Source organism: Rhincodon typus, chromosome 21 (assembly GCF_021869965.1).
Source record: "Rhincodon typus isolate 14 chromosome 21, sRhiTyp1.1, whole genome shotgun sequence".
NCBI classification, from domain to species: domain Eukaryota; kingdom Metazoa; phylum Chordata; class Chondrichthyes; order Orectolobiformes; family Rhincodontidae; genus Rhincodon; species Rhincodon typus.
Genome location: NC_063352.1, coordinates 6,751,369 through 6,767,059, shown reverse-complemented (window position 1 = coordinate 6,767,059; position 15,691 = coordinate 6,751,369). Strand labels below are relative to the sequence as shown.

At 42.5% G+C, this 15,691-nt stretch overlaps 1 protein-coding gene across 1 annotated transcript in view; it reads right to left on the bottom strand.

The window, feature by feature from the left end:
• mapk8ip3 (mitogen-activated protein kinase 8 interacting protein 3) overlaps positions 1 to 15,691 on the bottom strand; it is a 183,946-nt gene that overhangs the window by 17,618 nt on the left and 150,637 nt on the right. Inside the window, exons 19-25 of the mRNA XM_048609668.1 lie at positions 14,905 to 15,088; positions 11,289 to 11,414; positions 10,028 to 10,108; positions 8,557 to 8,624; positions 3,570 to 3,718; positions 2,516 to 2,687; positions 1,608 to 1,721 (exon numbers count right to left, since the gene is read on the bottom strand). Of these exons, the coding sequence (XP_048465625.1) occupies positions 1,608 to 1,721; positions 2,516 to 2,687; positions 3,570 to 3,718; positions 8,557 to 8,624; positions 10,028 to 10,108; positions 11,289 to 11,414; positions 14,905 to 15,088 (894 nt within the window). The remainder of the gene's footprint in view (positions 1 to 1,607; positions 1,722 to 2,515; positions 2,688 to 3,569; positions 3,719 to 8,556; positions 8,625 to 10,027; positions 10,109 to 11,288; positions 11,415 to 14,904; positions 15,089 to 15,691) is intronic.

Sequence of the window (15,691 nt, the reverse complement as noted above, 5' to 3'; positions counted from 1 at the left end):
CAAAATTTAGGGGCTGATGGCCCTCGGGTGCAAGTGAGAAGTAGTTTTTTTTTTAAACTCAGAGGGTTGCGAGCTTTTGGAATTCTTCACCACAGAAGGGAGCAGAATCTTAATCGTTGAATATGTTTAAGGGGGTGATCGATAAGACTTCTGATTTTCCATGGCGTGTAGAGTTGTGTGATGGGGTGGGTAAAAGGCATTGGAGTGTTCAATCAATGTGATTGTATTAAAAAGCAGGGAGTTGGATGTCTGGTTCCATCATTTATCAAATTCTGAGGTGCCCAGTTGCATTCCATTTGTCATTACCAGCTCCCACTTCCAGCTTCTTACAGGACAGAAGATTTTTGAGCTGAAGGATGCAGGAAAGAAGTCGTCCCAACTCGAGACAGTGTTGCTTCAGAAGATTCCAGCTCAAAAGAATCATACATTACTGAACATCAGAGTCCTACGGCACAGATAAGGCACCTTGGTGCATCAAGTCTGTGCTGACCCATCTGCACTAATCCCACTTTTCAGCACTTGGCCCACAGTCTTGAGTGTGAGAAGATTCTGTGTGCTTATCCACACACTTTTTAAAAGATGGGGAGGGGTTTTGCCTCTCCTGCCCTCCCAGGCAGTGCATTCTAGATTCCCACCACTCTCTGGGTGCAAAGAATTTTCCTCAAATCTCACGTAAATATCCTGCCCTCACCTCAAAATTGTGAATGTGTAAGACTGCACACAGGTAGCCTCAGCTGCTTTTGTATTTGTGAATTGGTACAACACAAATATTTAGAAGCTGAAGTTAACTCATTGGGTGACATTATTCAGTCAAATATCACTGGATGAAATTTAATTCCAACATTAGATTTGCCACTATTGTCCAGACTTGAAGAATGATTTTCTCAATGTGCTGCAGCTCTGTGTTAATAGCCAATAGCTGTAATCATTCAATTTAATCTTTGAATTTCATCCTTTAGCTAGAAGCACTAAATGTTACATAAATATTATAGACTGTACTTAATTTTTAATTTATAAAATACATGGCAGCATTACATTTTCCTCTCTAAATCTACTGCATTCATTTTTTTGGATCATCTCTGGATATCTAGTTACTGAATGAGTCAGTAAATGCTGCTGCGGTATTCCCATATAAACAGTCATCCCAACAATTATTTGTAAAAACTTTGTGAACAGTCTCTGCTGCGGCAGACGGTATATAGTGAGCTGTGGTTTTGTCCGAATATTTCAAACAGATTTTAGACCTTCAATTATCAAACCTATTGGAAGCACCAACTCAGATCAGTGTGTGATATGAGTACAGCATGCAAATGTAGCATTAAACACAAATTTCCCATAAATATTAAATTACAAATTAATGCAGTCAAAAGTTACATTCTCTTGAATATTAAAACTTTTTTAGACACATCTGCCAATAAGGGTCAAACTATTATCTTCCATATATTTCAATCTCCAGCCAACAAGTTCACACAGCAAAAATCATTGCCAAGGTTCACTGGTGTCATTTTTTTGGTAATGGTCGAGTGTACCAGGTTATTTATAGACTGAGTTACTCATATCAAACTGTAAATCCCACTTACTAACCTGGTCAAACTTTGTTCACTTACTTTCTGTCAATGGGATAGAGATAACCACTCCATTTCCTGTTCCCACCCAAAGGCGGTTTCCACCAATTAGCAAAGCTGTGATTCGCACAAAAGAGAATCCCAATTTGCCAGTACCTGTCAATCAAAGCAGGGGATTCCAGAATTAATCGAAGGTAAATAGAGTCACGAGTAACATCAGTTCACGAGAACACACAAGATGTAGGATCATCACAGAATCAGAGTTGTACAGCAGGGAAACAGACCCTTCAGTCCAACTTGTCCATGCCAACCAGATATCCTAAATTAATCCATCCTATTTGTCAGCATTTGCCCCTTATCCCTCTACACCCTTCCTTTTCATATACCCATCCAGATGTCTTTTAAAGCTTCCACCTCCTCCTCTGGTTGCTTGTTCCACACATGCATCACCCTCTGCATAAAAAAGAACATGGAACATAGAACAGTACAGCACAGTACAGGCCCTTCAGCCCACGATGTTGTTCCGACTTATAATTCCACTCTAAGATCAAACTACCCTGCATTTTACTATCATCCATGTAAAAAGCTAGCCCTTAGGTCCCTTTTAAACCTTTGCCTTCTCATCTTAAACCTATGCCCTCTGGTTTTGGACTCCCCTGTCAGGGAAAGGCCTTGGCTATTCACCCTATCCATGCCCCTCATGATTTTATAAACCTCTTATAAAAGGTCACCCCTCAGCCTCCAACACTCCATGGAAAATAGGCCCGGCCTATTCAGTCTCTCCCTTCAGCTCAAACCTGGTAACATCCTCAAATATTTTCTGAACCCTTTCCTGTTTCACAACATCTTTCCTGGTTAACGTGACAATACCATTACAGCTAATGCATAAAACACAATTCAATGCCTAGGACATTAGGATAACCGTTGCATCCAGAAATGTAGAATCTTACCCAACATTTTACTGACGTATGGCTCGATGTCTACATCCTGTAAGTGCTGATGTGTGTGTGCGTGATAAAGGCGCAATGTGGAATCCAGGCGAATTGATATCCAAACCCCATCTCCAATCCATGCCAACTGGCGTACTTGGCTCTCCCTTCGTGGGTGAGCATCAAAAGACTTCTGTGTTAAGAATAACAAACAGGGAATGCAGTAAGTGTTTGACGTTAAAACAATTCCACAGGTACAAGAATATAAACGACAAATACCTTGATAACCTTCAGATTCTCTGTCAGGATCTGTATAAAATAGCTTGAGTTTCGATAGTACCAATCCTGTTTACTGTTGCACTATTGGTTCTTAAGAGTCGAGGCCAAATTACGAACGCTCTCAAGAAAGAGTTAGATATAGTTCTTAGGAGTAAAGAGATCAAAGAATAAGGGGGGGGGGGGCGGGAATGGGAATGGGGTACTGAGTTTGGATGATCAGTCAGGATTACATCGAATGGAGCAGGTTCAAAAGAGGGCTGAATGGTCTACTCCTGCTCCTATTTTCTATATTTCTAACTGCAGTTGTGGCTAAGTTACTGGGGTTTTTCTTTATTCATTCATGGGATGTGAACCTCACTGGCTGGGGCAGCATTTATTGCCCAGAGGGCAATTAAGAATCAACCATATTGCTGTGGGTGTGGAGTCACACACAGGTAAGATGGGTAATAGACGGCAAATTTCCTTTGCTGAACAACATTCGTGAAATAGATGGGCTTTCATGACAATTGAAATAATTGAAGTAATTCCTCCTCATCTCTACTTTAAACCTGCTACCCCTTATCCTAAAATTATGACATCTCATTCTGGATTGCCCCTGAAGGGAAAACATAGTTCTACATCTACTGGTCAATCTTCAGCATTTTATATACCTCAGTCAGACCTCTCTCACTCTTCTAAACTCCAGTGTGTATAGGCCTATGCACTCTTCGGAAAGACAACTAACAGCAGGATTTAGTTGGTCTACAACACCGTGTTATTTGCTGCCCTATGTCTATCCAATGACGAACAAACTCACCTCAATCTGCATCGTCTTAGGCTGGATGACATGGATTTTGTTCTTGTAGCCGCACCAGACCTTGTCGTGCACGACAGCCATACAACGGATGGAGTGGTTTGGACGTCGTAGGTCCATGAGATGGTAATTGCTCAGGTCCCACTGACCATCTATTCAGACAAAAGTGAATCCATTCTATTACTGTCAACAACAAGGACCCATTGGGCTGCCCCCTATCTCTTCTTTAGAAACAGATCTCAATGTTATTCCTGACTATCTATTACATATAATGATGGATCCAATAAACACAATGGGGTTTGGAGCATTTTCAGAGGAAAATGTTTTTATTGTCACCAGTTTCCACATTAGAATTCGTTCACAAACTGTTAGTTAACCCATTCCCCTCACAGTAAGCCTCGATTAATTGACTTATCTTCACAAATGGTGAATGGTTGAACATTCATGCTTCGTCCAACAAGCCCCTGCTATAGGCCAGGTGGAAGTGTAGCAAAAGATCCAGCACTAGGCCAGGCTCAGGTACGCCACATCTTACCTTTCTCTGACAGTTTCTGTAAGTGCTCATTGAGAGAATACACCCTAGACAAGGTCAACTCGATTGTAACCAGGGGATGATTGCAGTTGTTCTGTACAATATGTTGTCACACTACATTTTTTTCCCCATTATTATTCTTCATATATTAATTCAAGAAGAAAAAGGGACTGATCATCTATTGGGTCTGGCAGGGATGCGCCGAGAGCAAACGGAACTAGGGAACAGGTGATAATTCAGGGACAACTGGGCAACTCAAACATACATCACAGTAGAAACTCAGCAGGTCTGACAGCACTGTGGAGAGAGAAACAGGTTTAACGTTTCAAGTCCGATATGGCACTTGTGCAGAACTCTGATCTGCCCCCCACAAGTTCTGAAGTTAGACGAGACACAAAATGTTAACTATACCTCTTTCTCCACAGATGTTGCCAGACCTGCTGAGTTTCTGCCTTGTTTGTTTCAGATTTCCAGCATCAACAGTGTTTTGTCTTTATATAATTGGGGGAGTACCAGGCTGGGTCTGGGTGTGTATGTGCAGGGAAAGATTATTCAGTGGGGTTGGAGTTTGAGTCGGAAGACGACTAACTAGAAGCGAACATGTTTGGATTCTGTCTAATGAGCATTTGACCTTTGGCATTTGACAAAGGCTCGCAGGTTTTATATCCCTAACCTAATAATCACGGAGGCTGAAATACACTGACTGGAGGCAGACAGCAGGAGCGTGTGGAAATCTCATTCTCCGTTCAGCTAACAGGAAGCCTCTTCTGCATTTTGTGGTCTCACCAAATCAGCTAAAAAAAAAAACAGAGATGATGGGAAAGCAACCTTCCTCAATTACGTAAACCAAGGAAGTATCCTCTGGTCTTCAAGACACCAGAGGGCAGGAAAAGGTCAATCCAATATTGGACGAGGAATAGAATCTTAGAATCTGTACACTGTGGAAGCAGGCCATTCAGCCCATTGAGTCCATACTGATCCTCCAAAGAGCATCCTACCCAGATTCACCCTGCTTCTCTATCCCCGTAACTCTGCGTTTCCCATGACTACCCCACCAAGCCTGCACATCCCTGAACACTACGGGCAATTTATTATGGCTAATGCACCTAACCGGCACATCTTTGGACTGTGGGAGGAAACCGGAGCACACGGAGGAAACCCAGGCAGACAGGGGGAAAACGTGCAAACTCCACACAGACATTCGCCGGAGGGTGGAACTGGACTCAGGTCCGTGGTGCCGGGAGGCAGCAGTGCTGACCTCATTCTCCAACTGACCATGTTCTCAAATATTTCAGATCCACTATCCCTTCTCTCAAGACTGGTGATAAAGCCGGTCCATTTCTCACTGAACAATGTTTTCCAGTTACATTTTTGGAGCATCTTTCCCCAGACTTAAGTTTTCCTGTTTTATGCAACAACATCATAGTGTGCCTACGACCTAACAAACCTTCCCAAGACGCTTCACCGAACAAACTAAAACAATATCTTAGTTGTCACATCAGAAGGGGTTACGTCAAATAACCCAGAAGTTTAACCAAAGGTGTAGGTTTTAAGATGCATCTTAAAAGGAAGAGAGGTGGGAGGTATGGAGAGTTGAAAGCACAGCTACGAATGGTGGTTATGATTATTTGGGATGCACAAGATAGCAAAACTTACAGGAGTGAAGATATCACAGAATCATACAGCACAGAAGAGGACCTTTTGCAAATCGAGCCTGCACAGGCAAAAATACCTTACTACCTACACTAGTCCCACATCTCAGCACTCGGCTCATAGCCTCGAATGGTTATGACATTTCAAGTGCTCTTCCAAGTACTATTTAAAAGGTTGATGTTTCCTGCCTTAACTAACCTCTACGGCATTGCATTCCACATCTGGTAAAAGGTTTTCCTCAAATTCCCTCTAAATCTCCTGCCTTTCACTTTAAATTTACACCCCCTTCTTAAGGGAAACAGCTGCTTCCTCTCCACCCTGTCCATGCCCCTCATAATCTGCTACACACCTCTTAACACGTGTCACCCTCCCCCCTCACCAAAGTTCTCTGCTCCAAAAGATAACAACCCGAGCTTATCCAGCCCCTTTTCATCGCTGAAATGCTCCATCCCAGACAACATCCTGGTGAATCTCCTCTGCACCCCCCTCCAGTACAATCACATCCTTACTGTAGTGCAGTGACCAGGCCTGCACACAGTACTCTAGCTGTGACCTAACCAAAGTCCTGTACAGCTCCAACATAACCTCCCTCCTCTTACAATCTATGTCACGACTGTTAAAAGGTAAGCATCCATTATGCCTTCTTAACAAGCCTATTAACTTTATCCTGGATAACCACCTCAAGATCCCTCTGAGCTTCCCACATATGTTGGAGGGTTGTGCTGTTGGGCGATTATTGATACAGGGAAGAGTGAGATGATGACGGGACTTAAAATCAAAGATGAAAGCTTTAATTTAAAGTTGTTTTTAACTCTAAAGCCAACATAGGTCAGTCAGCATAGAGGCAATAGGGGAATGGAATTTACTGAGTTAGGACATGGGCAGAGCTTTGAATGATCTTAAATTTGCAGGAAACCAGGCTGGAGTGCATTAGGATAGTTGGATCTCGAGGTAACAAAGGCAAGAACGAGGGTTTTACAGGAACTCAGACAGGGGAGCTGGTGGGGCCTGTTACAGAGGTGGAAAAAGGCAGGGGAGTAAATGGGCTGAAAATAACAAAATGCTGGAGATCACAACAGGTCATGCAGCATCCATAAACAGAGAACAAGCTAACGTTTTGAGTCTAGGTGACTCTTTATCAGAGCAGATAGGGACTGTTACGGAGGTAGGAACAGGCAGTCTTAGTAAAGGCACTGTCGGAAGGTTATTTTGGGATCAAATGCATCAAATGTTGCGAACAAAATCTCAGTCTCTTTTCCAGGAGAAGGATTGAATCAGTGGCTAAGGAATGGAGTGTGGAACAGGGATTCAAAATAATGGCTTCTGACTTCCTAATATTTAACTGCAGGAACTTCCTACTCATCCAATACTAGATGCTGCATAGGCAGTCAGATCATTCAGAAGCGGAGGAGTTGAGAGATCCTTCAAGGGATAGCATTAGTTTGACAATGTTACGACTTGCCCAGTAGGATATAAGGAGTCTCATTGTGCCCAAAAAGAAACAAAGAATCCTTCACTTTAGTTCAGCCATTGGTTTAACCTGTGCTTTTGTCAGATCATCCTTGTCATTATAGGTCCTTATCAACAACACCAGGACCTGAGATACCCTTTAGTTGCCGAAGTAATGTGTTAGCCAGCAAAATGGCAAGTAAATTGCTATCATAACATAATGATTGTGAAATTCAGTACTTTCTGTATTTAAAAAAAAACCTTGACTAAAGTATAATAGCAGCATTTTCCTTTCCTCACAACGTCCGCCCAGCCCAATCATTTCTCCACATGTGCAGCACGGTGGCTCAGTGGTTAGCACTGCTGCCTCTCAGCACCAGGGACCTGGGCTCGATTCCCGCTTTAGGCGACTTTCTGTGGAGTTTGCACATTCTCCCCATGTCTGCGTGGGTTTCTACCGGGTGCTCCGGTTTCCTCCCACAGTCCAAAGATGTGCAGGTTAGGTAGGTTGGCCATGCTAAATTGCCCATAGTGTCCAGGGATATATAGGTTAGGTGGATTAGCCATGGCGGGGAAAAAAAAAATGCAAGATTGCAAGGGATAGGGCGAGTCTGGGTGGGATACTCCTCAGAGGGTTGGTGTGGACTTGTTGGGCCAAATGGCCTGCTGCCACACTGTAGGGATTCTATGATTCTATAAATACCTCTGGAACAGTGACTGGGAGCAAATTAGTTTGTAATGTTATATTTTTTAAAATGCCAATAGCATTTTTGAACATTGCATGAGAAATTCTCTTCCATCAGACAGCTGTTTGAGTCACGTTGACTAGTTATTGCACAAGTTAAACTCGTTGAATTCATGTGAAACAGACTAGTTTTTAGTCCTTTAGCCACAATGACAGGATTAAAGAGTCAAATATCATATTAAGTGAGGAGACTTGAGAGTCCCTGCCTTGTACTCATCCATTCTGAAAGGAGGCGCAACTGGATACTTACCAGCTGAACTTCGGCAGGAAAGGTCAATGAGTCATCTCTGTACATTGTTACTTCTGGGAGCACTGAAGATGGAAACTTACCCCTTACACAGTAGGGGCTATGCTATATACATCGTTAGCATGTTGAGATGCAATTCCTGTGTTCACTGTTCATATAACTTGAGCAGAACAACAAGTACCAAGTACAGGAATTTCATCAAACATACAATGCATTTCCTTCTAAATGATCCACAGAGAACTTGCAGACCAAGTACCAGTATGTTATTAGATAAAAGTAGAACAGGATTAAGAATTTTACAACTATCTGTCCAGAAACTTTTTTTTTTTTTTTTTTTTTTTTTTTAAAAAGGAAATGTACTAACCTTCAGCTCGGTGGAATATAGCCAATGTTCCATCATTTAGTGCCACCAAAACACGCCCCTTCACATGTCTGCAAACATGAATGGATCATTAATTTTACTCGAATGAGAATCTGCAGCATAGTAATCCAAGCATGATTACACAAGCAATCATCCCGTCTCCACTCCCAGAGGTCAGCTACAATAACCTGGTTAAAATTCATGAGTGGTTTCATGCTCTGGTGAGAGGATAGTGACCTGACAATAGCAGCCAAGTACAGCCAAGGCTCTAAACTTGAAATAATTGCTCGTTTAAAAAAGAAATGCCATCTATTTTCAGTGGATGAGGACTCGGACCTAGAAATGTCACTGGATTCTACAGCAAGAAGGTTTTTATTGCTCCCTGATGTTCTTTATTTAATTCAGGCAATGCAGTATATCCCCTGTTAGAAGGAGGTGGAGGTTAGTAAAGCGATAGGACATATTCAGTGAAATGTTGGAGATTCTGAAGTATACAGTTAAGTACAAGAACATCTGGATTCTTTCCAGAATTTGGTGGGACTAAGAGGTCAGTTTAACCTCTACTGATAACACTAGAAGAACTACACACCTACAGGTAGTGCATCACTCCAATATAAAAGCATCTTGACTCAGTGATATTTAAATAAAGGCTTTCCCTTTAGTGAAGGCAATGCGATTGGTGGAGAGAGACAAGTCAAACGTCTACCTGTTCCCCATTGAACCAGCTCTCTTCCTTAGTCCTGTACATGAATGTCATGACCTAAAGATGAACAAAAGAGATTACCACCCAACGACCTCCTACCTCCCATCCTCATTTCCAAGAGTTGGGGTATGGACTTCCATTGGATTGGTCCATGCTTGTGAGCCAAGTATGCAGTGGTTTGCCATTATCTCGTGTGGGATAGCTGACCAAGAAACACTCTTCCTGCCATCAGGTGCATTGAAAACAGAAACACAGAAAATACGAGCAAGAGTAGGCCATTCAGCCCCTTCAGCCTGCTCCGCCATTCAATGTGATCTTGACTGATCATCCAGCTAAGTCCCCTGTTCCTGCTTTCTCCCCTTTAACCCCAAGATGTAGCTCCTTCTTTAAAACAATCAACGTTTTGGCTTCAACCACTTTGTGCCGGAAAATTCCACTGGCTCTTCGCTCTGAGTGAAGAAATATCTCCTCATCTCAGTCCTAAACGGCCTAGCCATTATCATTGGATTGGAAGGATTTCACAGGCTGACATCAACCTGTTTAGCTGGGTTACAAATATATTTCCTGTGGCCTGGACTCAAACCAAGGGCCTCTAGCCCAGAGATAGGGACACCACCCACACTGGCACTAAATCACCTCAAGGTCTTCCTACCCAATCAGACAATAATCTCTAATCATGGCAAACACTGGCAGTCTGTTTCCAGGGACAGAGAAGAAACTAATCACTACAGATTATATGACTTGACCAAGCAGCTCGTTACAAAAACTTACACAATACTCAGGACGGCATCCTTCAGTTTGATGGTGTGCAGGCACTTCTTCCAATTGGATACAGCAGAGTGAACATAAAGGCTAGCAAGATGGACAACATAGGGGTTAGATCTCTTAAATAAACATTCACAAAAACAATCCGACTGAAAACAGAGTAACCGATCAGGCTAATTGCAGTTAGATAAATGCTGTGGAGGTGTGTTCTATAATTTAGCATCAACCTAAGATCATGCCAGAACAAGTCACCTTCATTTCATCTAGAAGTCAAGTTAAAGACAGATTAAAGACCAGATTATGCAGGGTATGATGTAGATTTTAAAATTAACCGGATGTCAAAGCGTGGGAATCCTACCACCTCTGGGACCTAGGCTCAGTTTTGATCAGAGTGTAACAGTTACGTCTCTCCCACAACTAAAAAACAGATGGTGCAAAAGATGAGAAAACTAATCCGAGTGATACGTTACAATTTAATCCCAGAAACAATAAAAACAATGGCTGGGCAGTCCTGAGTCAAAAGTTGTGGATTTGAGTCTCACTCCAGAAACTCAAGTAGATTGTCTAGGCCAACAGTTCCTGGTTGTGTAAAAGGGAGTACTGTGCTGTCAGGAGGGCTGGCTTTCAGATGAGATGCAAACAGAAGGGCCTATCTGACCTCTCAGATGGACAATCCCACAGCATTTTCAAAAGGAGAGTGGGGAGATCCTCTTTGGTGTCCTATCCAAAATTTATCCCTCAATGACGCAACAATGAGAATATCTGGTCATTCTCTCAATGCTGTGAGGTGGAGCTTACTTTAGATAAAATGTAGTCACTACTGCAGCAGTTTAAGAATATGTAGTTGGCTGTAAAGCTCTATGGAATGTACTGAAAGGAGGTATATCAATGGAAGTTCTTCCTTTTCCAACCTACATCTGATTAAAGGAGGCTGCTTGGTAAACGTGAAGGGTGGAAATCTCAGCTGGTAGCTTCTGGAGCCTAACAGCGCCACCAAGAGCAGTGGCTGCTACTGGTATTGCTCTGAGGCCCAGCTCCAGGATCAACATGGCATCTCAGGACAAAGGCGAGTGAGGGCAGGGAAAGGGAGGAGGATCACACCTTCCCAGCTCCTGAACCAATGGTTGCACTATTCCCTCGTACTTGGGTGACCATCCACAAAGTGTGATTGTCCAAGTGACTCAAGTCTTTCCTCGTCTTGTAATTCCTCCTCAACGGGACAGGGAACCAGAACTCTAGCTGAAATGACTACACAATCTTAACTTACCAGCCATTTTGTGCCCCTAACCACATGGTCGGGGCAGCACTTGTAATCGATCCATTGGGGCTGCGATTATTTGCTTCCTGTACTGACTGACCAGCATTTGGTTCCTCCTTGGGTTGACCATTTTCCCTAAAAGCAAAATGCAGCAGTTCGCACTTGTTTAGGTAATATGTAAAAAGAGGCACAAATATACAGGAGCAGTTTAAAAAATGAAAAAGGAGTTGCAGTGTAGAGAATTTCATTCCATGCAAAGCATTTGCCTTTTTCCGGTCTTCTACAAATAGCTTTTTTTAAAAAAAATAAAGAGGTCTGCCTTTTGGAAAAAGTGTTCCTGATTTAGACATGCTCAAGTGAAATGGTTTAAATTAGTGAGTAACCTGCATTGACACAATGGGATGTGTATCTCATTCCTGATTGCTAAGACAGAGGCTGCAGTCTGTCCTACAGCCTGCATTGAAGAAGGTGCTCTCTTAACATGTAAACATTTCAAAATGATACTCAGGTGATACATTGTGGAATATTATGTGGCCACCTCTGAACCAGACAACCCCTCTGTAAATGCAAAGCTTTAGGTGATAAATATAGATGCATGAGGTTTATAGAATCCCTGCAGAGCAGAAAAAGGCCATTTGGCTCATCAAGTCTGCACTGACCCCCTGAATCCCACCCAGACCCAATCCCTGTAACCCATTTCCCACAGCCAATGCACCTAACCTGCACATCCTTGGACTACAGGAGGAAACCAGAGCACGCAGAGGAAACCCACACATACTTGGGGAGAATGTCTGCCTGTATGGAGTTTTTACACATTCTCCAAAGGCTGAAATCAAACCTGGGTCTCTGGCGCTGTGAGGGTTCTGTGACACCGCTAACCACTGAGTCACTGTGCCACCTTCAAGGCTCACCTGGTGATTGGTTTTCTAATTATGGCATTTATTAGATTCCAAGAGACAAATATCTGATCTGTGGTGGCCACAGAGGTGAACAATTAAGCAGCAAATGGCAGACAGAAAAACAAATGCAGAAATGTCAAGTTTCCATCTGTATTTTCCGTTTAGTAGATGATCAGACTGGGAATTCATGCAAAGGCAAAATAGGTAAGGTTTTCTCTAAATCAAACTGTTTTCTGTCCGATAGACTTTGAACAGATCTGGTGTTGAAGCATCTCTCAGAACAGAGTAGAGACTGTGTTACCGTCCATGGTATACAGTTGGAAAGGACAGAATTCTAACGGGAATGAAGAGTGAGGGACTGTGGATTTTTTTTTTTTTTTTTATTCAATTCGTTCATGGTTTGTGGACGTTGTTAGTCAGGCCAGAATTTAATGTCCATCCCTAATTGCCCAAAGGACAGTTAAAAGTCAACCACATTACTGTGCATTTGGAGTCCCACCTAAGCCAGACTGGGTAAGGACAGTGGATTCTCTTTTCTAAAAAGGATATTAGTAAACTAGATGTGCTTTTACAACAATTGACAGGTTACATGCCCACTACTTGCTAGCTTTTTATTCCATATTTTTATTGAATTCAAATGCCACAGCGGGATTCAAACTCATGTCTCCTGAGCATTAGCCCTGGCCTCTGGATTACTACTGCAGAGACATTACCACAATGCCACCATCTCCTAGATCTAGGGCTTGCAGTTTAAAAATGAGGGGTCTCCCATTTAAACCTGGGATTAGGAGGGACTTTCTCTCTCTGTCGGAGGGTCATAAGTCTTTAGAACGCTCGAGAAGAGGAAGGGTCATTGAATATTTTTATTAGCAGACAGAATCAAAGTTATCAGGGATAAACAGGAATGTGTTCTTGAAGCCACAACCAGATCAGCCATAATCTTACCAAATAATAGGGTAGGCTCAATGGGCCAAATGGCCTATTCCTGCTCCTAATTTGATTCTTTATATGTCCTTAAACCTGAGCTTAAGCATATCATAGTGGAGGCTGCCATTCATTCTACTTATGGTCACAACGTTGCTTGCTTCCTGCAGTTCAGGAGTGATACTGTCTCCCTGGATTATGGAGTTCTCTGTCCCAACCAACAACTTTAACAGGAGAACAGCAACACAGATTCAGAACATTCACTCCGACTCAACCACAGAAACGAGCCAAAGTATTGAATCTTTCAAATAGATGAAAGTTTAGGTTCAAGACCAAACCTGAAAAAGAGGAGTCTGATGATTTATTGATGGCTTGAATAATCTTAATATTATGCTCTGAATCAATACAGAAGTTCAACAGGTTCAAGCTGATCGGTCACTTTGAACTATAGAAAATAGAAACAGGAGTAGGCTATTCTCTGCCATTCAATATGGATCACGGTTGATCATCCAAACTCAGTCCCCTGTTCCTGCTTTCTCCCCACACCCTTTAATCCCCTTAGCTCATGAACAATATCTAACTCCTTCTTGAAAACATTCAATGTTTGTGCCTCAATCACTTTCAGTGGCAGTGAATTGGTCAGGCCCTGGGTGAAGACATTCCTACTCATCTCAGTCCTAAAGGGCCTATCTGTATTCTTAGACTGCCCCCCATGTGTCCCGGGACAGGCCCTGACGTTGCTGCTTTCTCCAGCTCCTAGGACCATCATTAGCCCACATCCAGTCAAAGTCTTATCTGTTGAACAAGCCAGAAGTTGCTGGAAAAGCTCAGCAGACCTGGCAGCATCTGTGATCAGGTTGGGTTCCAAGGAAGGGTCACCGGACCCGAGACGTAAACTCATTTCGCTTCATAGATGCTGCCAGACCTGAGCTTTTCCAGCAAATTCGGTTTTTGTTCCTGATTTACAGCATCTTTACACAGTTCTTTCACATCTCATCTGTTGAAACTCCTTTGTGGTAACATTGCCTTCATTGTCAAGAGAATAGTTGGCAATAAACCTATGGAAAAACGAAGAAGGATAATTGTGCAATTGGGTGACAGTTTAAAACAACTGATATAAAATGGAAGAGTTGTATAACAGGCAGCTTAATCAAGATCAGCTTTTGTAGAGGCTAAGGCAGAGAACCACAATGTTACTTACCACAGCACAATATGTTAGGGTTAGGGTTAGTTACTGATGATCATTCTATGGTAAAGGTTTCATCTCACAACAGTTCCACCCAAATGAATTTATATTTTCATACTATGTAACGGTTGCCCATTTATCACTGATTCACTGTATTCTATGGTCTTTACTTTTTTACCTTTATTCATTCACGGGATGAGGGTGTCGCTGGCTAGGCAGCATTTATTGCCCATCCCTAATTGCCCAGGCGGCAGTTAAGAGTCAACTACATTGCTGTGGGTCTGGAGTCACATGTAGGCCAGACCAGGTAAGGATGGCAGATTTCCTTCCTTAAAGGGGATAGGTTTTTCCTGACAATCAACAATGGATTCATGATTATCATTAGATTCTTAATTCCAGATATTTATTGAATTCAAATTCCACCAGAATGTTATCTGGGTCTCTGAATTAACAGTCCAGCTATAATACCACTAGGCCATCGCCTCCCTTTTAGAGTAAACAATTCCTTAATGGCTTGCATAAATTCACTTCAGCATCTCATTTCTCATCTCCTTCAGGATAATGGCTTTTAATTACTGTATGGTACGTTAGCTGTATTACTGACAACTTCCTTTACCTGAGCTGAGTTCTATCCTCCGTCTGCGCTGGGTCCATGAACACATGCTCTGTATAGGCACTAGGCCGGGTCAATGCTGACTCCACATCACCCGCACTGTTTTCTGTTGCTTCTGTTGCTTCAGTTGCCTCTTCAGCAGACTGTGGTTGGTTAACCTTCCCACCTTTAACAGTAGCCACATCACCTATATGGATAGCACAGACACTGCTAGAAATTCATCGTTATAAAGTGAAGCTCTCAGAAGTGACATTGCATTGATGAATACTGAAAACATTCCTTTAATTTGTCTTCCAATCCAATGACATTGCAAAGCTATTTTAACAATCCAAGGTTATTGTGAAAATGATGGTAATTAGGTTTCAATCGTATTGGATAATAAATAGTAAAGTCACTACAGTCCCTGCAAACTACAGGGTTGCTCTCGCACTAAAGAGAGGTGAGCGGTAAAGAGTTTACCCAAGGGGCACCATGCCTCAGGCGAGGGGACAGCTTGAGGAGGAGAGTCCTTCATTGTAATCTCAGCTGGTGCAGGAACTGAACCCACACTGTTAGCAACACTCTGCATCACAAACCAGCTGATCAGCCAACAGAGCCAACTAATCCCCATTAGTTAACCCTACTCTACATTTATCTATGATCATTCAATAGCATATGAGCTTCTACTTAACCCATTTCCAGATATCTCACTAGTCCATGCCAAATGAGAGTTTCATACATTACCGATCGCTAGTTATCAGGGAGCCATTATGTAAGGGTCAGGGGAGGAGGGTAGAGGAAAGTTTGGGAG